This window comes from Xyrauchen texanus, chromosome 30 (assembly GCF_025860055.1).
Source record: "Xyrauchen texanus isolate HMW12.3.18 chromosome 30, RBS_HiC_50CHRs, whole genome shotgun sequence".
Lineage (NCBI taxonomy): Eukaryota > Metazoa > Chordata > Actinopteri > Cypriniformes > Catostomidae > Xyrauchen > Xyrauchen texanus.
In genome coordinates, this window is record NC_068305.1 from 31,250,637 (window position 1) to 31,278,359 (window position 27,723).

At 39.9% G+C, this 27,723-nt stretch overlaps 1 protein-coding gene across 1 annotated transcript; it reads right to left on the bottom strand.

Annotated features, from left to right (window-relative positions):
- Positions 1-927: 927 nt before the first annotated feature.
- Positions 928-27,503, bottom strand: LOC127624439 (patched domain-containing protein 1-like). The gene is made up of 3 exons (XM_052099260.1): positions 27,072-27,503; positions 24,706-25,186; positions 928-2,591 (listed from the first exon to the last, which is right to left on the bottom strand). The coding sequence occupies exons 1-3, from the start codon at positions 27,501-27,503 to the stop codon at positions 928-930; spliced, it is 2,577 nt and encodes an 858-aa protein (XP_051955220.1).
- Between the last annotated feature and the right edge of the window lie 220 nt (positions 27,504-27,723).

Consider the following 27,723-nt stretch of genomic DNA (forward strand, 5'->3'; position numbering starts at 1 on the left):
TTTCAGCTCAGCACTGCTTGTTTATCCTGAAGAGAAAATAAAAATAACAGTTTAAATATCAGCAAAATGTCAGATTTGATAAATGCACTCTCACTAAACATTTAAAGGAGAAAATCTCCCTTTCCAATTCATAATAAATCCATTAATGACTTTCTTGTTGAAGAATACTTTCCACGTACAAGGTGTGGTTGATTTAATTTGTATTCAGTTAATCTATTTCTAGACAAATATTTGATACAGCTGTGATCAACTGTTATTTTTTGGAGAGTGTTGCATAATTTGATGGACAATGAAAATTGCTGCTTCCATTTGCTACTATTCTTCCCACAGTTATTTTTATGCAGAATTGGTCTTATTATATAAGCACAGTAGTTAGGGAACGTGAGGTGCACAACACTTAGAAAAAACTGAACAAAAGGAATCATGTTGGTGCTAAATGCGAGTAAATGTATTTCTGGTCGTGATATTCTGCTCTGTTTTTACCAAAAATATAGTATGAATACCCTTGGGAATACCGCTAGAGATATGCACCACTCTTGCATATCAAAAACACTGTCTAGATCTAGAATTCGTGTGGGAAACAATTTACTTAGATTCATGCTTGTTTGAGTGAAACATTTAAACATAGGCCTTCACTTTAGGACATTTTGAGTTCAATATGTAGACAACCTTCTTAGAAAAACCATTCATGTTAAGCTAGCAGCTGCAGATGTTATACACTGTTCTGGATGAAGGGTGCACAAGAGACAAGTGAGAAGGTTTGTTACTCTGGACCGCACTGCTGTTGATTACTGGGGCTGTGAGTGTCATCCCGGTAGAGAGTGTGCCTGATCATGGACACCTCTGGGCCGGTGAAGTGACGTGTGACACCGCCCCCTGGTGGACAGGACCTGCTTTCTTACTACCTACAGGGCAAACACATGCCTTTCAAACATTGGTCACATGGTCAGGGTTTTCCCTGACTTCGATGCACTCGATTTCCTCTCTCTCCCTCTCCCGTTCCCTTTCCCTTTCCCGCTCTTTCCGCTTGGCTCGTTTCTTTTTCTTGTGCCTCTTTTTAGAAGGTGGGAAGAAAGTCAAAAACACTGGTAGGATGACGAAACAGTGTAGTACTGTGCAGCCAGCCGTGAGAAGGGAGCACTTGAACAGTGTATAGGTCAAGTTTGAAGGCACAAAGAGAAGGGGCACTATCCCAATTACAAAACACGAGGTGTTCTGCAGAATGGCAGCCCCATGCTCCTCCAGTGAGATCTTGATGCACTGAGTCCGCGTGTGCTCAGTGGCCAGAACGAAAGTGTAGAGGTGAGGGGCACAGTGATCCATGGCAAAGTTGAGAGTATAAATAAGGCACAGGATAGAGATGCTGTCCATGTCTACATTCCAGAGCGTCATGAGACCCAAGACGCCCAGTTCCACAGAGGTGATGGTCAAAATCAACCAGAAGTTGCCCAGTGGGTTAATGACCAGGAAAAAGGTGAGGATGAGAATGGTGAGCACACTAAAGCCTGATGTCAGAATAGGGGAGATGATAGAGGAACTGTAGCGATCCATGAAAACAAAGGTTGGGTTGAAAACAATGAACTTGATACTGTTGATGAGGGAGAGGGGTCGAAGTCTTTCTAGCAGCTCTACAACCTCCTCCCTAGTCTTCTCAGTTGTTCTGGCTACCAAGTACATCTTGGATGCGATAATGTCATACTCATCTCCATTTTTGGAGAAAATTATGTCGTCGACAAATTGTTGGTACTCTGGGCTCCTAAGAAAAGTAGTCTTGAGAATGTTGATAAAGTCACTTTTGTTTGACGCGCTGACATTGACGACCCTCAAATAGTGGAAGTAATTGTCGATCCACGAAATCTTATTAAAGCCCTGCCCTAATGTCTTGAGGTGCTCCTGAACTGTCGAGTTCCAATATTCTATTGGTTCGTAGATGTAAAACCCAATCACTGGACTGTAGTTGCTGAAGTACTTCTGTTGGGTCAGGGCGAATGACACGCTGGGTGAATTACTTGCTAGCAGATTAATTATATTGGAGCCGTCCCTAATTTGTAAACATCCCATGAAAGAAAAGGAGGCATAAATCAGGTAGAGGATGACCACAAAAGGCTTGACGTAGGTGTTGGTAATCCATTCGGTGTAATGCTCCCGCAGAAAATGCTGAATGAAGTGGTTCTGGTATGGAACGCTATCGTGGTGCGTAGAGAGGTCGTGGCCGTCGCTCATCATGGTCTTAAACCAAGTGGGCTGTCGGTCGAGATACTCCACTGAGGGTATCTTGCAGCAGAAGACGCTGTGATAGCGGTTTTGCTCCAATTGCCCAGCAAACACCAGACAGGAGCCGTAGAATGAAAACACATAGAAATAGTTCACCAGGATTGCTACACACATGCTCTGGCAAAAGACCTTCACTGATTCGATGTTGGTGAAGGGGCTGGCACCCATGCCAAAGGTGATGATATAGAGGGAGCTGGTCATGGTGTAGCATACCATCACATCGGCAAATGCATCTGCTACTCGCTCTTTGAAGGGCAAACTCTCTCTGGTTCTTCTCCAGCCTGCCAGGAGCTCAAACACACCCTTTGTTCCATGCCCTGAAAACAAAAGAGGGAATATACTGTTTGATGCTGAACAGTTGCATAAAAAATTCACATATATATTACAGCATGAAAAATGTTAGAATGAATGCAATCTAGAATAATACACGGTAAAAAGCCAAAATGTGCAATTGTTACCTTAGGGAGCTACTGTATTTCTCCCTGATCTGACTCTTAAACTCTTATGTAGTTAGGTATTTTGACTTGAATAAAACTAGATGTTATGAAGCACTTATTTGGGTAAACTGTCAAAACTGTCTTGTGTACATAAAACCTGAGTAGTGGTGGACCAATATATTGGCCAGGCCAATTTAACCACACCAGTTACATTTGTGAACAAAATTGTTTATGTAACAATTCTACAAACAGTCTACAACCAGTTATTGTTGAATTTTTACACAGAGTTGTCAACTATTAATTAAAATGCTAATTGTCTTGTTTTCATATGAACATTTTTACATTTAATTCCACTGTGCTCCTCTGAAATATAAATCTGTGTGTAAAGACTTCATACATGGAAGCAAGTAAAATTGACATTGATACATTTTATTAATCTGATTGCTCTGGGTCATATAAATCATGCTCATAGTAAATATGTAACAATTGTGACCAGTGGGAAATATAAGTCTCATATTTGAATAGGTGACTGACTGACTCCATTATAATATTAGAGATTTCAAATTATTGTTACAATAAATGAAAAAAGAAAAATGCAATTATTCTTGATTTATCATTTTCTTTTCCTACACAACTGCAACATAGTAAAACAATATTAAATTATGTAACTTTATTGTTTGCAATTATCTCTTGTTTCTTAACCATTTAAAATTTGACTCAGTAGTTTCCAGCTGTGAATAAGAATCAGGCACATATTTTAACTGACTTAAAATATGTACAGTTCTGTGCAAAAGTTTTAGGCACTTAAACTTGCATAGTGAGAATATCGTCAAACATAATGCCATAAATATAGTTTTCATTGATCAGTTAACATCATACAAAGTCCAAATCAATATTTGTTGTGACCGCCTTTGCCTTTAAAACAGCACCAATTCTCCTAGGTACACCTGGACACAGTTTTTCTTGGTTGTTGGCAGTTAGGATGTTCCAAGCTTCTTGGAGAATTTGCCACAGTTCTTCTATCTATTTGGGCTGTCTCAACTGCTTCTGTCTCTGTAAGTAATCTCAGACTGACTTGATGTTCAGTGGGGGGGCTCTGTATGGACCATGCCATCTGTTGCAGGGCTCCCTGTTCTTCTATTCTATTCAATTAGCAAAGGGATAGGTTGGGAGTCTAAAATTTATATTTCCTATTGAAATAAATAAACTTTTTAAGACAAATGCTTTTTTAAAACATCTTATGTGCCTAAAACATTTGTACAGTACTGTATACTGTATATATAATATGTATTCATTTTGTTTCTTTGGGCTATCCAAGAAGCTGAATACATGTCTTCATTTAGCTGGGATTAAATGGAATAATAATAATATTAATAACACATATATACATTCCAACATATTAAACTCCTAATGCTAAACAAATGTCTTTAAAGGAATGTTCTGGGCTCAACACAAGTTAAGCTTTATCGACAGCATAATGTTGATTACCACAAAAATTATTTTCTTTAACAAAAGCAAAAAATGAGGTCACAGTGAGGCACTTACAGTGGGAGTGGGGGCTAATTTTTGGAGCATTTAAAAGCAGAAATGTGAAGCTTGTAATTGTATAAATGCAATTACATTGATTCTTAATTAATTAATTAATGTTGTTTAAATTGTAATTTTTACAGTCGTTTTAGGATTTTAGGTTTTGTTGACATTACATCGTCATGGCAACAAAGATGTAAAATTGGCTATAACTTTTCACAGAAAAGGCTATTAAGTGATTTTATTGCATTAAAATAATGTTCTATACTTCTATATCATGCTATACTTCTGAAACAGTGAGAATAAAAAAAGAAAATTGCCAATTCTTTGTTAAAATTCTTACTGTTTAAGAAGTATAGCCACAACACATACACAATATGTTTAATATTAAACATATTTACAAGGAACACATCTCCATTTGTGATCCATATAAAAAATAAAGTCATACATGTTTGAAACAACATGAGGGTGAATAAACTGTTCCTTTAACAGCAGTGGTACTGTTGTTCCCATTCTACCAATTCCAAACAACAAACTTTTTCAGTACATTTTGATAAAACTTGCTCAGTCGACCACTAAACCTTAGTTAAAAGTTGTAAACTGAGCTCCAATTCAGCTTCCTCTTCTACCATCCACCTAAACGTATTCTGTGCACCCAAGCTGATACATCAGATCTAGTCTGTGTGCACACTTTTACCTTTGAACATATTAATACATTTGACTTTTATCCATCCACTAAATATTTCACTTGGTATCAATGACATCAACATGGTTCATCTCTACACACTCTTTCCCGCTGTCTCACGAATATGTCACAAAAGCTACTCCCTTACTATTTTCTGCTAAATCATACATTTCCATTGACCTGACAGAGATGGAGAAAAACCTAATTAACCATAAAGGATTACACCAATGTAATGAGTTAGATGGACTGTCTTTCCCTGCTTTTAGCTTTATTAAGAGGCAGAACAAGTCCATTAGCCTGTGTGAATTAATCTGCAAGATGAGGTACGTGGTGGGCCAGTGGTAGCCCAGTGGCTAAATGTCTGAGCTGCTAATTCAAAGATTGCATGCTCAATACCAAATACTAAGTGGAGAGGTACCAATATCACAATATTGCTTTTTTACCATCAAGTACATTTAAGCTAGGCACTTAGTCCCAGGTAGCTCTCAAAGGGTTGTTCCTGCAATTTCATCAAACTGCCCTGAATAAAAACCAGCAGCTAAATGGCAATTAAAACCTAAACTACTATATACAGTACAATTTTTGATACAAACAAAACTTTCAGGCATATAAATGGTACATGGGTCACTACTTTCAAAAGATACAGATTTAATAAACTATTTAAATTGTGATTAACAACTGACCCTGCAATCTCACAAATAACACTTCCACTGCTTGAGCAATTCTTCTAAATTCTCCAATTAAGAAGATTAATTAAATCCATGATGTGAGTCCATTTATTATTTGCCCAATCTGCACAGAATTCTTCTGCATGGTAAACACAAAGTTTCATTTTATTTAATCTGCAGTGGCTAAATAGACATGGAATCACATGGAATTTATTATCTCTAGGCAATATTCACTCAGCTGACAGAAGCCAATTCATCTACAATAATTCAGCATCAGACTGTCGAGAGGGGCAGCTAATGCCTCAAGGTCATTTTGGGCTCAGTTTCAAAGAACATATCTATTAAAAGCTTGTGCAAATCACATAAAGCAATGAATGGATGAATTACCACACGCAGCCAAGACTGCAATTTTATCCTCTAAGGCTTGTTATATTATTCTTCATTATTAAATACCCACAACTTAATCATTTAGTAAATATTTAAACAAATCACACAAAGTTTATAGTTTTATTTAAATGCTAAGCTTTTTCTTATTAAGCATTGCTTAATTATTTTTATGTTATCACCTTCAAGATTCTAAAATAATAAAACATTTTCAATGTTAAAACACATTCTCCTACTTGATTATTATGCAGAGACAGCTATAACTATAAGCTATATGTATTTGCATTTTTGTTTGATTTTCCCTGAATAATGTTAACACTTTGGCTCTGTGGCACTATCAAACAATCTGGTCTCATAATGTAAATGTGACTCTATATACATTCACTCACTGAGCACTTTAGGAACACTACAAACACTGAATGGGGCCTCCCATTGCTCTCAAAACCGCATCAATTCATAATGGCATGGATTCAGGGGCGGATTGGCCATAGGGCCGCTGCATAATGCCGAACAGGCCGCAACATGCTGCAAAACGGCGCTACAATATGCAGAAAAGGAAAGCGACACCCCATATTCTCAAATAGGCTGTGGCACTCAAGCGATGATTGATTGGTATAAACGGGCCCAAAGTGTGCCGAGAAAACTTTCCCCACACCATTACAACACTGCCACCAGCCCGGGCTGTAGACAAGGCAGGTTGGGTCCATGAATTCATGATGTTACTGCCATATTCTGACCCTACCATCTGCCTCAGCAGAAATCGATATTCATCAGACCAGGTCTATGTTTTTCCAGTCTTCAACTGTCTAGTGTTGGTGAGCTTGTGCCCACTACAGCCTCAGCTTTCTGTTCTTGGCTGACAGAAGTGGAACACAACAAGGACTTCTACTGCTGTAGCCCACCTGCCTCAAAGTTTGGAGTATTGTGCATTCTGAGATGCTATTCTGCTCATTACAATTGTACAGAGGGGTTATCTGAGATACCGTAGCCTTTCTGTCAGCATGAACCAGTCTGGTCATTCTCTGTTGACATCTCTCATCAACAAGGCATTTCCAGTCACAAAACTGCAACTCACTGTATGTTTTTTGCTTTTGGCACCATTCTGAGTAAACTCTAGAGACTGTTGTGTGTGAAAACAGAAATACTCAAATCAGCCCGTCTAGCACCAAGTATCATGCCACAGTCGAAATCACTGAGATCAAAATTTTTCCCCATCTGATGGTTGATGTGAACATTAACTGAAGCTCCATACATGTGTCTGCATGATTTTATGCACTGGACTGCTGCCACATGATTGGCTGATTAAATAATCACATTAATAAGTAGGTGTACTGCAGTGGCATGTGGTTGAATTTTGAAATTATGAGTCAGAGTGGGCAGTGGCATGCAAATTCCACTTGCCAATTCTCATTGGCCTTTTTCTCAAAGATTAGAGGTTTTTGGGGCTCCCAAGAGTGACCCAAGTGTCACTACATAGCCACAATGTTGAGTGAGTGACAGAGGGGGAACTGTACCTTTAAGAGCGAGTAAGGCATTAGTTTTAGGTTAGGGAGTTACATTTTAATTATTAAAATCCACATAAATCTAAAATTCACCTCAAAAATCATCTGATTACATCATAATGTCAATTGCTTTTGGCACCCCCAGCTGGACATTACACTGAAAAACTGCAGCCAAACATGTAATACAGTGTGTACATTTTGAATTGCAAAACTGTTGTCATGGTCATGTAAATTTCATGAGATCAGTCAGCTATTAAAACATGAGCATCCTCCTGACCAGTCTAACATTGGCTCCATGTGGTGGGCTGTACTATTACTAGCAACCATATCACCATGCAGCTCAAGAATAGTAACCAAAGCAGGGTTGAGCCTGATCAGTACATTGATGGGAGACCTCCTCGGGAAAACTATGGTTGCTGCTGGAAGTGGTGTTAGTGAGGCCAGCAGGGGGTGCTCACCCTGTGGATTGTGTGGGTCTTAACTGCCCTGTAAAGTGACGGGGACACTATACTAAGGTACTGTCCTTCAGAAGAGATGTTAAACCAAGGTCCTGTCCCTGTGTGGTCATTAAAAATCTCACTCTTGTAAAGAGTAGCAGTGTAACCCTGTTGTTCTGGCCAAATTCCCTCTATTGGCTCTTATCAATCATTGCCTCCTAATAATCCCCATTCTTATATTGGCTGTATAACTCTACTCACTCCTCTCCACCTACAGCTGGTGTATGGTTAGTATACTAGCGCACAATGGCTACTGTTGCATCATCCAGGTGGATGCTGCACACTGGTGGTGTTTGAGGAGAACCCCTTGTTCACTTTGTGAAGCACTTTGAGTGTAGTGTCAGAATGCGCTTTATAAATGTAACGTTCATTATTTTAATGAAACAAAAAATACACACACCTTCTTTAACATCGCATTCATTAAACTAGGATGAAGAGGGCTTTCCTTGTTTTTGAGAGAGGAGAGCTACTGAAATGGTGTATTAGAAATGAATATCTACTCACATCTACTTTCTTAGAATGACATGGTGATTTCTTCAGTGTGGGCTGGAAATGAATCACTGCTACATAACACGTCAAAGTGCTGGTCAAGGGCGAAAGAAAATGTGCTCAATTCGAAAGGTCTCTAATGAAACAGGGCTGAGATAGGACACATGACAAAACTACTGCACAACTGGCTAGAGCAACCTTTAATTTGTCAAATACACTCCATTGGGTCATCCCAAAAGCCTATTCCTTAATGACATCATCCTCCAAAAAGTGGCATCATTTTTTGGTGGGCAACATCAGTAGGTGTTAGCAACAGATTTTATGAATTCTAATTAATTTGTTTAATTGTTTTTATCACACAAAACTGATCATTGCACTCCAAAAGACATGGATTAAACCACACAAGTCATAAGGATTATCTTTATGCTGCCTTTATTTCCTTTTTGGAGCTTGAAAATATTGGACTCCATTGACTTGCATTGTGTGGATAAAAACATCAACTATGAAAATGTCTTCATTTGTGTTCCACATAATTTTTAAAGTCATATGAGTTTAAGATGGCTGGTTGAGTAAATTATGAGAAAATTATCATTTTTGGGTGAACTTTTAAAAGATTCAATTACCTTGTTATGTTACACTCTCATGTTAGCTAACTCTCAATCACTTACAGGGCAATGGCAAAACTTTAGCTCTTTTTCCATCCTGTTTAGTTCACCCTGGTCTCATGATGATTTTAAAGGTGAATATTAGATGGAGGTTCTCTTACGAGAGGTTCTCTCGTATTGCGTAATCTAGTTTACGCTACGGGAAAGATTCATCTTTTCTGAGATATTGAAGCCAAAAAATTATCCTTAATTTTGTATCATTTGTCAACGCAGTGCAGCAACTGCAGACCTTGAGCGGGCTAGCTAGCGAGCTCATTGGTTGCTCTGCGGCAACTGCTGCAGCCTATAGACGAACTTTGGCGAACTCGCGTCCAATGAGAGGCATCTGCGCGCTTACTGCATCAAAGCCCGCCAAAATGGCCGTGGATAGAGTGCATATAAGCGTAGTTCGTAGGCTGGAACCCTGATTTTCATCTCTTCAGCGAAGCTCTTCGCATCGCTGAACTGGAAGCCGCGTCGCCGTTCGAAGGGCATCTAGCTTGGACAGCGCTCGAAGAAGCCGGCCGTCTCCGCCACCTTCAGCCATCCTGCGAGCTACGCCATCCGGCGACATATCCTTTTTTAGAGCAAGCTAGTTCTTAACGAACTTCACAAAAGAGTAACGAGCGTCTTTTTTAAGATGCCTCGCACCACTTGCGCTTCATGCCGCGCCCCTCTCAGCGCTGGAGACCGCCACATCATCTGCGCTCTCTGCCTGGGACTGGGGCATGCAGAGCTCGCCCTCGCTGAAGGCGGATGCGACCTCTGCGAGGAGCTTCGATGTCGACCCTGAGGGCTTGACTTGGAAGTGCTCAGAACCGAGCCGCCGGCCGCCTTCCGTTCCGCCGCGCAGGAAAAGTGCCGCTCCCAAAGGCTGCCAGAACCGGTGATAGAAGCGACTGCCTCGCCGGAGCCTCTCCCTCGAGCATCGCTCTCACCCTCCCCACCCCCCCGGGACGCGCAGTTGCCGCCCTGCGGCCATCTCGGAGGATGAGGCGGAGGATAAGGGCTGTTCCATCATGGCTTCGGACAGCGAGGAGTGGTCAGGCTCCCATGCCTCCTCCTCGGCCCAGGAATCCAGCAGGACCCGCGCCGGAGTCGAAGGGGAACTAACACGCCTCCTCACACAGGCCGTCGACCGCCTCGGGCTCGAGTGGTCACCGCCCCCTGAGCAGGCTCCCAACAGACTCGACGGCTGCTTTCTTCAGAGCCGTCGCCGCGCAACACCCGCAGCCCGGGCTGCTCCCTTCCTGATGAAAAAAACACTGAGCTTGCAAATTCGTGGAACGCGCCTTTCTCGGCCAGGATCCGTTCCCACGTCTCCACCCCTCTCGCTTCGGTGGTCGGCGCCACCAAGAAGGGCTACTCCTCCATCCCCCTGGTCGAGGATTCGGTAGCAGCACACCTTCGCCCGCCCTCTGCGAGACGGCGGTCTAAGCCAGTGCTCCCATCTAAGGCCTGCAGAGCGACTTCCGCCTATGTTGGCCGCGCCTATTCCGCCACCGGCCAAGCCGCATCTGCTCTGCACTCCATGGCCGTCTTACAGATCCTCCAAGCGGACCTTCTTCGGGAGTGGGATGAGAAAGGCAGGCACCCAGAGGCTGTTACAGATCTAAGAAGCGCGACGGACCTCGCACTTCGCGCCACCAAAGCTGCAGGCCAAGCTCTAGGGAAGTGCATCGCCTCGCTGACTGTGACCGAGAGACACCTGTAGCTAACGCTAGCCGACATGGGAGAAGCAGAGCGCTCCACGTTCCTCAACGCACTGCTCTCTCCGACCGGTCTCTTCGGCTCCGTGGTGAGTGGCATTGTTGACCGCTTTTCAGAAGTCCAGAAAGCCACCCAAGCCATGAACCTCTTCCTGCCGCGTCGCGCTAGCTCCTCTGCAGGCCGCCCACGTGACCAGCCTCCTGCACGAGCCTCTTCACGGTGCCCAGCTCAACAAAGTCAGACTTCTCGGCGTCGACAGGGCGGCGGCCCTCGATCGCGCTCAGACAGCCGCCGCAGACTGCCACCCCCCCGCGGGCCTCGGTCTAAGGTTGCGCTGAAACCTGAGCAACCGAAGTCCTCCTAGCCTTGTTGAAAAAACGACGGCTCAGTCCCGCCGCGGCCGGACCACCGTCAAAGCTTCGCCCTCTGTCAGTCCCCCTCTCTCAGGCTACTACAGTGGTGGATTCAGCAGCCAACAAGCTGGTGATACTGCCCGCTTGCCTGCACTCATGTACTGCACGCTTGCCTTATGTGTAGAAAATGTGCCCACAATCCAGTGTTCACCTCTACACACAAGCATTACACTTCCCGTGTCCCGATCAGAGCCCACTCACATAAAGCGGACACAGCCCGCTCGAGTGTTAGAGTCAATAAACGCGCTCACGAATACGTGCGCGTGCCCATTCTCTGCCCGCTCTGTCACACGGCCAGCAAACACTTCTCTGTATGTAAGTCCCATGCCCGTGACTATGCTCGCGCATCACTTAACAGATGTGACTCTTTCCCCATTCACCTCAATCGGGAAGTCACTCACAGAACAGCTTGTCCCTGCTGTCTGCGAGCAGTCATGCATAAGCACAGTAAGCGCGCTCACACATTCTGTTCAGCGCGCTGTGTGCAGCAATCAGCGATTTGGCCATTCACCCTCTAGCGTTACGCTTCAAAGCGTGGGAAGCTATCCCAGGGATATCCAAATGGAGACCGCCATTTCATTGGACGCGAGTTCGCCCAAGTTCGTCTATAGTCTGCAGCAGTTGCCGCAGAGCAACCAATGAGCTCGCTAGCTAGCCCACTCAAGGTCTGCAGTTGCTGCACTGCGTTGACAAATGATACAAAATTAAGGATACATTTTTGGCTTCAATATCTCAGAAAAGATGAATCTTTCCCGTAGCGTAAGCTAGCTTACGCAATACTCGTTCCCTCATCTAGAGAGAACCGAGGTTACGTTAGGTAACCGATTCGTTTTAATGAGTAAAATGTACCTCCCTAACATAAAACTTCAACCTAAACAAATGTGATCTAAAATCAAATGAGAGGTAGACACAAAACAGATATCCTTACCCTTAACCAAAGCCTAAACCTAAATGACAAAATGCTAAATGAAAAGCACACTTTCTGAAGCAACCATGTCATTTTGTGTTGCTTCTATGACACTCCTGTCTCATGTGTCAGCTTGACTGGTTTCGAACTGGAGACTCCTGAGTCCAAGGTGCAACACTTTATAAAGCGAGCTACTGCAGAAGCTAATCACACATAGGATTTGGAATAAGTGTTGTTATTGGTGAGTCTGTAATACAAGTGTCAAAATGAGTAGCTTTTCAAATTATGTGTTATAGTAAAAGTGTTTGGATATCATAACATACAGTAGCTGTATGTAAGTAATAGTGTGAAAATTAAGTGGTTATAAAGTCATAATGATCAGCCGTTGTAGTTGTGATTTGTGTGAAAGTGAATAAAACGCACAGCTTGTTGTAGCACCTCTAGTGTTAGTTTCACAAGGAATCTGCAACGAAATGCAGGATTCAGTACGTAAAAGTGAGTTTGCTAAAATGTTGTTATGGTAACGTTCATTCTATGAGACTAGGTTGTTTAATTCCCCATTTCTGTTACCCAAAAGTAATTTTTTTGTCTATCTGGTGAAAATTTGCAAATACTAAAGAAAGCTTTCTCTCAAAATGTCATGTTTTCTACTGTAAGATTTAGTTTCAAACAAGCTCTGTCAAAGGGTTCCATCCATTCAAGGGTTTAAATTAAATCAGGACCACTGGAGGAGTGAATGTTTTTATTAATGCAAGAAAACTGGAAAACTGACATCTTGAAACAAGATTGACATGTCAAGGAGTGCAGCAGCAAACTGAGTGCATTTAACTGAAAGCTCAAAGCTGTGAGCTGGCACTAGGGAGGCCTCCTCCTGTTATAAATCACAGGCTAGGACAGAGATTACTGAGCATTTAAAATAAAACCCCTTCAACAACATATAAGATCATTTTACTGTACCAGACTCATTTCTAAAAGGCCACAGGGACCCTGAATGCCCCTGAACACACAGAGGGGGGTGACCCATGGCCGACCAATGACACTCCAAGTAAGGAGGAGGACAAACACACAGTGTACACATTTACAGCACTGGAGGAACCACTTTGCACCATCATATATAAACATTAACTGAATTCATTATAACAGCGAGAGAACATCTCGAGTATGGACATCTCGACTTTGGTTACTTGAACACAATGAGAGTTTGACAACTGTATTTACTAAAATATATGAATCTTAAATTGTCCAGTTCACACAACATCTAACTGAAGCGGCTTAAACAAGGTCTGTAACAAATAACCAAAGTCAAGCCCCTTTTCTCTTCCTGTGATAGCCACAAATAACAACATTAAAAGAGATGAAAGAAATGAAAGAAAAACAAAGTAAATACTATATAAAAAATGCCACCTTCCATAATACCAGAAAGTTGCATCTGACACAACATTATTCAATAAACAATTCCACTCAAGATGAAAATTCATTCATCAAATCTTAATTATACGACAGTAGCTTTAATTGCCTTTTTAATTTTTTGGGGTCTTTTGGGTCCGGTCCAGACCACAAAACTGATGAGAGCAGCTCTAGAGTAAAAGTTGTTTTTCTTACCCCCTAGACAAATAATTTTTTTAAGCATAAACCTCTCCAAATTTTAATTCCTCTTCTTAAAGGTATAGTTCACCCAAAAATGGATAATTCTCAAATGTACTCACACCGTCTAAAACTCATATGATTTTATTGCTTCTGCTTATGTCCATGTAAGTCAATGGGGTCCAAAACTTTTACACTCTGAAAAAGAAGAGTGAAAAAGAAATAAAGGGAGCATAAGAGTAATCCTTTTGAAGGATTTTGTCATTTAATTTTGGTCTGTTTCTCACCTAAAGCGGTCAAATCACTTCAGAAGACATGGGTTAAACCACTCAAGTCGTATTATGCGTATCATTGGTGTTTTAAAGTTTTGGACCCCACTGACTTACATTGTATGTAAAAAAAACAAACAGAATGCGTCATTAAATATATCGTAATTTGAGTTCTGCAAAAGAAAGAAAGTAATACGATTTTAAGACGGTATATACAGTAAATAATGAGAGAATTATAATTTTTGTGTGAAATATTCCTGAAAGTAAATGTGTCTTGTTTTAAGAATGGTTACTGAGAAATAAAACAAAAATACAAATTAAGAAAATGATGCAGTATAGCACTCTAAAACAGGGCTGACCATCATATTTTTCTGTAGTGTGCACGTAGCTTTTCAAGGAACTCTCAGGGAGCTGAACAGCAATGTTCACTGCAAGTCTCACAAGGGCTAAGGTGGCGAATAAAGGGTAGTACCTCATGTCGCTAGGTGCTGCTGGACAGGTACAACACTCCACATAGCTTAAGAGGACAGTTTGTCACAGGCCTCCCGTGGACAGTTCCAGCTAGAGAAAAGCTACTGTGAGGCTGTAGCTTCAATATTGAGTGCTGCATCACCTCTCTCTGCAGTGCAGTGAGTCATTAAACAAAATTACTGCTTTAAAACTTCAGCAGTGTGCAGCTGCAAACACATCCATCACCTGCAAGAAAACACCCTGTGGGCGGACCCTGTGTACAACTCTCATGAAGCATGTCCTGTTGTAGCAGAAGATCATAAAAATATTGCATAGCAATATCATATTCAATGATAATACATTAGAATTCTTTGAAATATGGTACCATGGTACAGGGTTTTTCGTAGGGTGTCTGTGGTGATATTGCAGGGGGTCTGTCCATTATTGTTTGATCGTGTTTTTAAAGCCCAGGTTTAAAATGCAAAAGTCATTCACTGCAAGTTTTATACAATATGTAAAAGAGGGTCTCTGGTCCGTCTCTCTCAACCAAGGGGTTCTTCAATTGAAAAAGGTTAAAGACACATACTATAGTACATTAATACACTAATCTTTTAGAACCATCACATGGTATTTTTATGTGATACCATCGATATAAAGTGGTACCACCACCATTCTTTTGAGTAATGGCAATAATGATCGAGATTGTTTCTTTGCATGCATAAAATAACAGTTTTCCTTTTTGCAAATGTCATGACAATTTACTTCAGAATATTTTAATTTTGTATTTATACATAAGCTTTTAAAGAAAAAGAAAACCTTTCAGAATAAAGCGTTTTAACCCCTTATTTTGTTGCATGATATTATAAGCATAAAAACGCTGTTACAAAAGTGCCCAAAACTAGCATCTCCTTTTACAGCGATCATGCCTTAGCTTAACACGGCACACATCACAACACACCGTTAATCCCACTGCAAAGGATAAGGTGTGCAATGTGCATAAAACTATGCCTATATAGAAAACAGAGTGCTTTGCAGAGCCAGTCAAATTATGGGTGTCAGAAGATGGAGACTGGAGTGACACTTCTGGCATAGTGAGAATCGTCGTATTGAATGGCTGCTGCTTCATGTAGCACCACACATCTGCTGCATCTGCAAGTGCTAATGAAAAAGCTAATGCAAAAGCACCATATGTAAATCTCGTCTCAGTAGAGGGCTTGAGTTACTCGAGTGTAATTTCATTGGAGTGGACCCCATTAATTCAGCTGGTGACTCTACAGCAATTGTTGAGAGGTGTTTGTTGTAAAACCTAACAGTTTTCAACCCGTTTATTGAGAGTGATAACATTATTTTGCAACAACGTTATAGCATTTTTACAGGTACATGATAATCTTCTAATTAAGGTCTATATTCTGGTTAAGCCTGTATTTTGAAGAAAAAAAAAGGTTTACATGCTCCACAGCTATTCAAATATTCCTGTTTATAAGTAATGAGATTACACTGAAAAAATTGCTATCCTAAAATAACTGGTTTGATTCAAGTAAAAAATATTATTTGACATCACTGAATCAAACTGAATACATTAGGTTACACCAAAACAAAGCTCAACAAATAGCTCAAAGAATTGCAGGTTACCACTTTTTCACAGAGTAATCCAAATAAACAAGACACATTATTTTTCCTGCTATTCTCTACTGGAGATATTAAAGATTCTCACTCTGGCCATTTATTATGCTGCATTTTTAATAATGCTGCACAGTAATTTAATCAACTTGATGATTCCCCTTTATGCTATTGACAACAGCGCTCACTAGAGTAGAGTGCAATAAATAGCTAAATGTAGGCCATGAAAATGTAACAGTGATGTCATCAGTCTGTACATTGATTTATGTTCATTTTTAGTGTCTGTGTCTCCCTCTTCACTCACAAAATTTTTTTCTTCTTTTGCTTGATTTTTTTTTTCTTCAATTGCCTGTACCAAATAGCATCCAGGATTACTTTTTGGACATGCGCAAATATAAACAAATATTCCATTATAACAAACAAATACATATTCTGAATATATATTTATTTATATTTATTATATTATATTGTTATCTTGACAAATAAGTTAGATTATTAGAGCCATTTGTCAGCTGTCTTTTCAAATTTCAAGAAACTTAATTATGGCAATCGGTTAACATCTTTATATGACACATAATCAGAAAATGACAGAATTCCAACTAATATAAGAATATTCTTATGCGGGGGCCTGGGTAAATCTGTGAGTATTTATGCTGGCTACCACACCTGGAGTCTCAAGTTCGAATCCAGGGCGTGCTGAGTGACTCCAGCCAGGTGTCCTAAGCCACCAAATTGGCTAGGTTGCTAGGGAGGGTAGAGTCACATGGGGTAACCTCCTCGTGGTCACTATAATGTGTGGTTGGGGCACGTGGTGAGTTGTGCGTGGATGCCACAGAGAATAGCAAGGGCCTCCACATGCGTTACGTCTCCGCGGTAATGCGCTCAACAAGCCACATGATCAGATGTCTCAGACGCGATTGATGATTGACGGTCTCAGACGCGGAGGCAATTGAGATTCGTGCTCCACCACCCGGAAAGAGGCGACTCACCAAGCCACCACGAGGACTTAGACCACATTGGGAACTGGGCAATCCAAATTGGGGAGAAAAGGGGGAGGAAAAAAATAATATTCTTATGCATTTAAAGAAAGTTAACTATAAGGGAGCTATCTTAATCAAATGTTAGAAAACGCAATTATGGCAATCAGGTTAAAAGGATACTTCACACAAAAATTACAATTGTCCCATAATTTACTCACCCTTATGCCATCCCAGATGTGTATGACTTTATTTCTTCTGCAAAACACAAACAAAGGTTTTTAGAAGAGAATTCCAGCTCTGTAGGGCCATACAATTCAAGCGAATGGTGACCAGAACACATAAGGTCCAAAATGCACATTAAAGTAATCCATATGACTACAGTGGATAAACCAATAACTTCTGAAGCAATTTGATAGTTGTGGGTGAGAAATAGATACAAATTTAAGTACTTTTTTTTACATTCTAGTGTGAAAGTCACTTTCACTTTCACATCCAGCCACTTACTGGTCTGGTCAAAGGTTGAGATTTATAGTAAAAAAGGACTTAAATATTGATCTGTTTCTTACCCTTACCTATCATATCACTTCTGAAGTTATGGATTTAACCACTGGAGTCATATAGATTACTTTAATGGTGCCTTTATGTGCATTTGGACCTACTGAGTTCTGGTCACCATTCACTTGCATTGTATGGACACACAGAGCTCAAATATTCTTCTAAAAATCATAATTTGTGTTTCTGCAGAAGAAGTCATACCCTGGAATGGCATGAGGGTGTGTAAATGATGAGAGAATGTTCATTATGGGTGAACTACCCCTTTAATGTATATATATATGACAGTCAGAAGATGACAAAATTCCGATTAATATAGGAAAACTGTTATGCATGTAAACACAGACCATGAATAATTAACATATTCTGTTAATTATAAGGGAAATTTACATTTATGCCAGCTGTCTTTTTAAAATTTCAGGAAACTTAATTATGGCAATCAGGTTAATGTGTATTTATGAATCATACATAATCAGAAGATGACCAAATTCAGATTAATATAGGAATATTCTTATGCATGTAAACACAAACAGTGAAAAATGAACACATTCTGTTAATTAAAAGGAAATTTTACATATATGCCAGCTGTCTTATTTAAATTTCAAGAACCTTAATGGCAATTAGGTTAACGTTTTTGTTTATCTAATCAGGCGATTTTCCAATTCAAGTTAATTTTAGAATATTCTAATGCATATAAAACAGTGGCAATTAACATGTTCCGTTACGAACTTCACATTCATAATGCAATGAGGAAAACTTTTATTATATTTAATTCTTTTCACCAAATGATCAATAGGACATAATCAAAAGAACTAGTCTTAAATGTATTAAGCTCATCTCTTATCCTTGTGTTTTTAAAGTTGATTCAATGGAAGAACAAACTATTCACAAATGAAAAAGACAGTCCATTAAAATAGACTAATAAAAGAGTCTAGGCCTTCAATCTGTCTCGAATAGTTAAAACATTCAGATCCTTCTTTTGGCCTTCTTTTCCATTAAAATGGGCTGAACAAAATGTCCTGCATAAACTGGGGGCCACATGCTTTAGTCTGTAAACAACACTCAACCTGACCTCAAACCCACTTGGAGGACAATTTGATTGTTTATTATAAGTTTCGCTGTACAGTAAAGAGGCTATTTTATAATCAATAAGATAACACTAATGCATATAAAGTAATTCTAATTCAATAAAAATGTTTATGTAATATCAGTGTTTTTGAACAATATATCAGTCTAAAATGGAAAGCAGCATGTCAGTTTCCTTGAAAATAGTTGAATAGTTCTTGATCACCCTTGCTGTCACTCACTTTCTAGCCAATATGCTGTGGCTTCAGTCACATAAACACATGGGAGAGTGTACCTTACAACCTATGACAGTATTTCATTCAAGTGTAAAACATGCCACTGTCAGCATACGACTGACTTCAAGGCCTTCACTGGAAGATATATTTCTCCTAACATTTGTACCTCTGAAACACTAAAAAACTGCACTTTTCCTTTTTGTGGTCTAGAAGCATTTTTATTCATATAGAAATTATAGTAACGTTCAAACAGCTTCAATCCAACATGCAGAAAGTATTCCACTTGAAGCAAACCATTAAATGATAAAGTCTGTACCCTTAATTTTCAACCTTGCATAATTTTCAATCAGAAAACCATGTGAAACATAAATCACGAAACGTCTATAAGGACTGGAATATTAATAACTAAGTGAAGTGAAGAATGGCTGTATGTCCTTTCTATTTCTTTCCATTCAAGCACCGTTTCAGTGGTCTCTTATCATGCCTGACCAATCTATGCAAATGAAAATTTACCCTTGGCTTTGGATGTGCCTCTTGAAACCTTTCTCTTCATGATTCTTCCTCCTGACAATGGCAAATTGTCCAGCCATGAGCTTAACAGCATGTAATATGTGACGCTTGAAGACATTTGTGATAAGTAGTTCATTGGTAAGACCCCTAATCTCTTCCCCATGACTTGCATTTGCCTTCTAGCATGGAGGGAAATCAATGACATTCAACATGCCTAGTTTTCAATCTGCAATCACCCCATCCACTATATTTTAAGTTGTTGGGTCTACTGTAAATGCTGGTGGTCTATGTGTTTGCTTGTGGAATAGTGATTGAGATGGGGTCTTGCTTCCCAGGCACTGTGAGTGTGCTAGCCATGATCAGGCACAATTATGCCTGCATGGAGAGAATTGCAAGCTGCATCCCAAAGCACAAGCTGTTCCACAGTTTGTGGCCCTAAATGAGCACGATCAATAGGACTGACGTGCTGGGGAGTGACTGTGCCACTGCGCACACACATAGACTTTTACTATGGCTCACAGCAGATATCAGTGCATGCACTTTGTATAATGTGATTCAAAGAAATTTACTAGCTCAAGTGGTTTCTTGGAAAAAAACCATAATCTTTACATTTTAGACATTGTCTTGCTATTCGAACATATGATTAAATAATTAAATAATTTCAATAAACATATGGGTAAAATTACACTCATAATGTAACTATATAATATCTGGCATATGTACAATTATTGTTCATTACCAGAGGAGGATGGGCTCCCCGAGCTCAGTCTAGTTCCTCGCAAGGTTTTTCTCCCTCCAATACCAAAACAGGGGGATTAAGGATTCATTCTGAATCAGTTTCAATTTGGAATGTCCACTGTGTGGTGCTAAAAGTGAGTTATATTTTCTCCCAAACAGATGACATTTTTTTAATGCTCTATTGAGTTTTAAATCCCAAAACCTACCTACCTCCCAAACCTAAACCTTAAACCTAAACCTAACCAGTAGTGTGTTAAAAAGCAAATGCAAGATGAAAACCGCAGTTGTTGCAACCACCAAGTAATTTAGTGGTGATTCAATGAAACTTTCAACTTCAGTTGCATGCTGTTCAGGACTTGTACCCTGACCTTCAGCAAGTGCAAAGCTCTATTAGTTGAGATAACATGCAGTTTAACCACATGTAAACAGACTTGTAAATGTAGTATGTTATATAATACAATAGATGCATTTAAGATGTTTGAGAAGCACCTCTATTCTCAGTGCAAAATAAGTCTAATGTCTTTTTAACACACTACTGGTTAGGTTTAGGTTTAAATATATATATATATATATATATATATATAATATGTTTTCCAATAAATGTATAAAATTTTTAAAGCAAAACCGTCCGGCAGAAGTGAAGTGCGTGCAAAATTCCACAGCCTAACCTGAAAGGCCGATACAATCACTGTTAATACTTGCTATGATTTGTGTGTCACTTGATCAGTATGATTAATAATCCCTAAATTCTCTACAATTTAATGGAGCCTATATCCAATTCTGTCGAGAACCACATTTGTCATATAAATATGACTGATATTTAACAAGGACACAGTTAATCATGCACAAAACAGCATAAGCAGTACCGGTGCTCCCTATAAGCAGACTACGCGGTCTGAGTAGGGCACCAACTCTCTAGGGGGTCACCATCTTACCCTAGGAGGGCACCAGAAAGTCCACCGGCTGCCCTTACTCGCATGTTAAATGTTATTCATGACCCGAAATCAGTTGCGGAACACAGACGATCGCTTCATGCTCATATCACGCCATATTCCCATTCTTCCATTTCAATGCATACAGCCCATTTACACTACCAACTTCTTATGGATGTGCTGTCCTTGTTTATATCATTGATGCTTGATAGAAAATTGACTATATAGTATGACGCTGATGGTGTAATTACCAGAGAAGAACCTAAGAATTAAATTGCACTTGACCCAGCCCATTAATGCTTTGTGTGCACAATTTTGCCAAACAAACTTGCGCATAGATTTAGCGCATGCATCAACAAAAATACCAAAACTTCATGGCCATGCCCATTAACTTTGCATGAATGAATTTTGGATAACTTCTCTCTTAAAATGGGGCCCGTTTTGTCTTACAGTCATGCAGTATAGTAAAAGTGTTTAGATGTCATAACATAGCATTGTGTAAGGGAAAGGGCAAGTAAATGTTCATAAACTGATAATCAGCCATTTTATTCATGATTTGTGTGAAAGGAAATAAAAGTAATTCATGTTTTAGCACCTCTATTGTTTACTTCACTATAAAACTGCCATGATAAAGCCAAGAAAAAACAAGTTTCTACTTTTGTGTTACACAAAAGAAAAAAAAAAAGAAAGGCACTAGCCTTATAATTGCCATAATTTCAATGATCAGGGGTCATTATAAGTAAAGAGTGAGCAAAATAGCTTGATGTACTCTGGGATCAAGATGTGAGTGGGCAATCTGACATTGATTTCATATCCAGTTATTTGTCCCAGAAGTACAAAGCATTCGCATTCATTATGCTGCTAATATTTGCTGCAGGAATCAAATCTTTGTATAAATAGGCCATGTGCTGTAGGTGTATAAAAAAATAACCTTAGAACTTTAATTGAATTTATAGCATGCTCTCCATTCTTTGTCTCAGACAAGTGACCCACATTATTTTCTGTAGAGCATCCATCTTCTGGCAAGTCTGTTGTCAGGGCCAGGATCAGTCATTGTTTTCTGCAGAACTCTACAGTACTTGATATTCACACAGTCTATTTGTGAATCAGTTCCTCTCAAGTTCACACAGGTGCCCTAGCAGAGAAACCACGAGTGCAGTTCATTAAATTAACTATGTTCCACTAAGTTTGACAACCTGAAAATGTTCAAATACTTTTTGTCTTCATTTTGAACAGTGAAAATAATTCAAACATAATTTAAATCCTAACAAACTTCTTTCCGTGAAATTCTTTGCTTGAAAAGTGTACTGTCTTTCTCGAAAATTAAATGCCACTTGGTTTAATATTTTGTTATCTAATGCAATGGAATTCATACAGTCCATTATATGTTTGGCTTAGGTGTCCAGATAGTTTTTGGGGCCACTGAACTTATACATATTTAGTGTTGGTTCAATAACTTAATCACTTATGAGTGTTTATTCTGATTCTATTAATCCATGTTCACTTTTACAAACAAAAGCAAACAAAAAACTTTTGCAGAATCCCATGTCAATTTGCCATTCCAACAAAACCACATGTGTCCCCAGGGGCACCTCTGCACATTGTGATATGCAGTGTAGAGTGTCACCATTCATCTTCGCTGGCGGGAAAAATCTATTTCTCCAGATTGTCCTTCCTGTGCAGTCCAAATGCAAAGCACAGTAAATCACATGTCCTCTAGTATTCTGTTAAGGGCTAAAAATCCACTGGTCAAAGAGCAATTCATCTTTCATGCTGGACTAGCTGTGCAATAAGAATGAGCATCTGTGGGGTCTACATCATCAGAGACACCATAAATGGCTGGCTGAAGCTTAAAAAGTGACTATACCATGGCAAGCATTATTACCTTTGATCCACACACCCCACAATAACATGTATGACCATTAAATCTATCAGTTACATCACTTTATTCTCATTACTAACCATATTACTATTTTTTAAATTGGGAAGCTATATATAATTGTTGGTTGATTGTTCTGCTGCACTGCTGGCACTTTCCATGAATACGGTACAATTTGGTGCCTTTTAAAAAAAGCATTATCAGCCCAAATCCCATTTTTACTGTTGTGACAACTAGTAGATATGTTCAATTATCTACCAGGAAATATACCTAGCATGAAAATTATCTAGTTTTCAACACATTAAATGTTGGCCAGACCTACCTCAGAGGTCATGACCTTCTGTAACTGTATACAACAACTAAAATGATACAAGAACAAGAATCATTTAAAAAGTCATTTGAATTTATTTTCAATTACTTGTTGTAAAACTATATTATCTATTTATAAGTCTGTTTATTTTGTATGCTTAGATGTTTCAATAAACATCCAAAGATGCATCTCTTCTGTGAGCACTTGACCCAGTCCGATCAATTACTTGTAAAAGAAAATCTCTTATCCATCCTTTCACTACTGTCTCACTTCTCTGAGAAACTTGAAACTTTATACTACAGAACTTCTCATATTATTGCCATCATAGGAACATTGCAATGACAGACTGAGAATAAGACTACTTTGTGCAGTTATTCTCTGCAGGTTTTGATTGTGTTTTTGCACACAGTATATCCTTGTTTTGAGAAAATCATGAATCTACCTCCACAGGAGCACACAAATTAATGCGCTTTAAATTTGAAGCTAATTAGTTCCACTCAGTTGAAGGTTGTGACAGTCGTCACCTAAGGGCATCTAATGTAACCTAGACAGGTGTAAAATCTATGGGTGTTTTCCACACCTGTGAGATATGTTAAATCGGAGTTCGTTAAATTTCAGAGCTTGTTTTAGCTTGCAAGATTCTGTATACACAGGGGTCCACAAAAATAACAAGCTAGAAAGAACACAGCACTGTCGGAAATTAATGACTGTTCCTCATTATTCGCCCAAAATGCATGAACAGTAGAAAGAAAGAGAACTAATTCTGATAAAAAGACTTATTACTTATTAACTTAAAAAGTTAATATCAAAAACAAAAAAAATCATATTGTATGTCAGCTTTACACTATAAATATTGGTGCAATGGAAGATGTTTGCTATTTTAAGTCACTCCTTGGATTGACATACATGCAGATCAAGACTACGTGTCTTGTCAAGAGATTCCTGTCAACTAAGCCCTCCAAAAAGTAGCCCACATCCAAGTGCCTCCCTGTAACTTTTTTGCTTCCCTTAAAGCAAAGGAAGGGCTGGTTTAAATAAAATGTTGTAGTAAACAACATTATGCCACATATGCTGTCAACTGAGCATAACTTGTATTGACACCGGAATATTTCTTAAAATGTATGCCGCATCTGTAGATCATATTAATGCAGCAGCAATTTATAGTCATATTAATCTGACATTTCTCAACATCATCATGGAATCTCCAGGCAAACATTCAGAGATTTTTCCATTGTATTCCAAAAATGTTTGCCTCTAATTATCTTCCATTTCTTTTCATAGTGTCCCAGATTCACCTTTTGTAATTACAAAGCCCATTGCACTGACCCTGATGACTGCCGCGAAAAACAATTACACCCCCACCCCTTTGAGGAGTCACACAGCAATTATCGTAATCCTGCATGCAATCACCCGCAGTCTCTCTACGAACAAAGCAGCACTTACCCATGGCGAAAAAGGGGATCCCCAGCAACGTCGAGTTAAACTTCCCGTCTGAGATGAAAAAAATCCCAGCTGCTGTCACGTTGGCGATGCAGATGGTAAGGACACCCAATAGGCCCAGGAAGGGCTTTCCTCGCAAGCAGTCCCGCATGGAGCTAGAGATGATGGCTGCCAGGAGCACCAGCACCAAGCTGACCAGCACCTCGCTCTTGGCCAGCACGCCAGTTTTGTGGAAGTCCTGCCATAAGCTGAAGGATGTAAGAGAGTGGATGAGCAGCTCCTGGCTGTCTGTGGCCAGCTGGTGCACCAGCTTACAGAATTCACTCTCCCACTTCTCAGCAATGATGTCCTGAACCACTGGGCCAAGGTTGCGGAGGTAGTAGGTGATTTGGATGGCGCGGGCAAACTTGACATGTTGATCGCGGCTATTTGCCGACAAGGCCACGCCACCCAGCTGATGGCCAATAAAAGACACACGACCATCCTAGTGGCAAAACAAACCAGTTACTAATTTGCTCTATTGATAAGCGCAAATTGTTATGAGTGAAATTGTATTCAATGTGAATGTAATCTGACAAGTGTAATTTGCAATTATGGAAAATCAATTAATAATTTATACATTTGGAACACCTGAAAAAAGCTGGTTAAAGCTGATTAAAACTAGCGTGATACAAGCTTCTGTCAAAAATATGTCTATCAGTTGAAATAGATGTCTACCTACAAAAGCCATGCACCACTCAACAATTTAAAACAAATAGCTCAACATTCTGTCTTATTTTAGCTATAAAAGCAACAATCTTATTACATCAAGTCTTTGTTCATTTAATAGGCTACTCAAATATACAGACTTCAACACAGGCCTACTGTATATTTCTAACCTATACATTTGTAAAATGACGAGACGAGTACAATGATCCTGTTGTGGATTCCTGACCACATTTTAATATTAATACCAAATTATTATAATGTGTGACTTGGAGAATGAGCGGCTTTGTTTATTTCAGATGTGTTCTAGTATTTGAATGTATTTAACACACATCAACAATGCATTAAAATGGTCATCCATAACAACAACAAAAAAGGCTTCTTAGCCAGCTAGACTAAATTTAAGCATGCCAGGTAAGCAAGGACTAAAAGTATTGAAATATTGACACTTCAATATTTAGTGTCATTAAGCTAAATGCCAGACAAGCAAAACACAAAAAAAGCAAAAACAAGCTGATATCATGAAGCTTGATAAATGTGTTAGGACAATCTCCACAGTCAAATGACATTGGTTTTGCAACAAAACAATGACAGAATTATAAAAAAAAAATCCAGAGAATATAGACTGGGTGCCCCACCATTCCAGAAATGGAAGTGTATCCCAATATGTTCAGTTTTGCAGGGGCATCCAAAAATGAGCTGTATTAGCTCTGTGAGGGAACGCTGCAGCCTTGAATGCAACAATACAGCCTCAAGATGTTCTGAAAAGGGACTGGCACAATATGAATGAGCTCTGACTCCATTTTTCAGAGGCCACACAAAGTGCCTCATTCACACACATCTTCCTACTTATTGGCAGACGTAGGCTTGGTTTAGAACTGTGTTATATTTAGTCTTTTCTGTCTGAGAATTGCAGCATTTTGATAAAGACTGTGTTATAGGTCTCGTACAACAATATACGGGCTATGCAGAGAATTTCTTTTTGTGTGGCAGACACTTGAAGTTCGACAATTATGCAATGAACCACACACAAGGTACAGTGTGTCCTTTAATAAATAAAAGAATTAAAAAAAAACATCTAAGTCATTTATAAGTGATTGTGGCAGTCTCACAAATTCTGTAGGTGTCTTCTATTGAAAAGGTTTACATTGCATCACCAGTATCCTTAGAGTGCAGTGATTGATATGCAGCTGATTCAAAACCTGCACATACCGGCTAAGAATACAGCAGCGTTGGAGTCTACTCATAATTATGAGGGCTTACCCGGTATGGACGGCTCACAACTATTGACGGGGAAGTGTCGCAATATATTTAGATCCTATTGTAGATGTAATGTTCACTCTAAAGTTCCAGCACCCAATTTGTCTCAAAAGCTCGATCCAAAATGCTGTCTTGTTAGGCAGCACTAGATTCGAAACACAGCCACTGTACTCCAACAGCAGCAGCCACTGTATAAATAAAGGTAATAAATGTGAATAAATGCCCCTTACCTTTAATGTTGTATTCGGGTAGCTGACAGGCACCTTGGAAAAAGTGCTGTTAGAGAGAATAGCTAACCGAATGTCTTCAAATATTGTGATGATATCATCCAGAAGGCATCTCTTGTCCCGGTGGCTCAGGACACAGAGATGCGCGAAAGTGTAATTGAAGCCTTTATAATTGACACGCATGTCCAGGACCTTCTTGTGCACCTGCAGCACCTGCTCGGCCAGTTCCAGGATGTTTCCCCCGGATTTAGCCAGCAGAACGAGTCTGCCATATCTGCCGGGGGTGTGCAGGTCCGAGTACAGCTTGTGTTTGGACTGGTCGATGGGGAAGAGGCTATTGGCGAGACTCCGCTCGATCTTCGCGAGGCTGTGCGTCGGCGCGACCAGGATCTCCAGGTCCGTTTCGGGCTTAAACCTGTTCACCACCGTGGATCCAAAAATGATGGTGAGGACCGCGGGGACGGTGAGGAAGAAAACCGGATGCCTGCTCACGAACAAACCCAGCCAGTAGAAAGAACCTTTCAGCCCTCTGTGTATCACTTGCCGCAGCATCCTCCTCCAGATCCAGCTTGCAGCAGATGATGCCCCGTTTCTTCCCACGAAGCACATGTGCATGTGGCTCCCGTTCAGTCAGTCCGTATGAGAAGAGTCGAGTCTTCCACCTGTGTGAAGCACTGCAGCGATTTGCAACAAGACAGTCAGATATTGATCACTATACAGCCTTTTCGGTTTCATCTCGTGCCGTCCATCCCTCCCCCCTTTTAAAGCACTGATCGGTTTCCCTCGCGTCTTCTTCTGCTGCAACAGCAGCCGGCCGCGGTCTAATGTG

Excerpts from the sequence above, each read along its gene's own strand:
- LOC127624439 (XM_052099260.1), bottom strand. The coding sequence starts at position 27,503 with ATGTGCTTCGTGGGAAGAAACGGGGCATCATCTGCTGCAAGCTGGATC. Across the intron at positions 25,187-27,071 it reads AGAAGGTCCTGGACATGCGT|GATGGTCGTGTGTCTTTTAT; the intron begins GTCAATTATAAA and ends TTTTGCCACTAG. Across the intron at positions 2,592-24,705 it reads GATCCCCTTTTTCGCCATGG|GGCATGGAACAAAGGGTGTG; the intron begins GTAAGTGCTGCT and ends TTTTGTTTTCAG.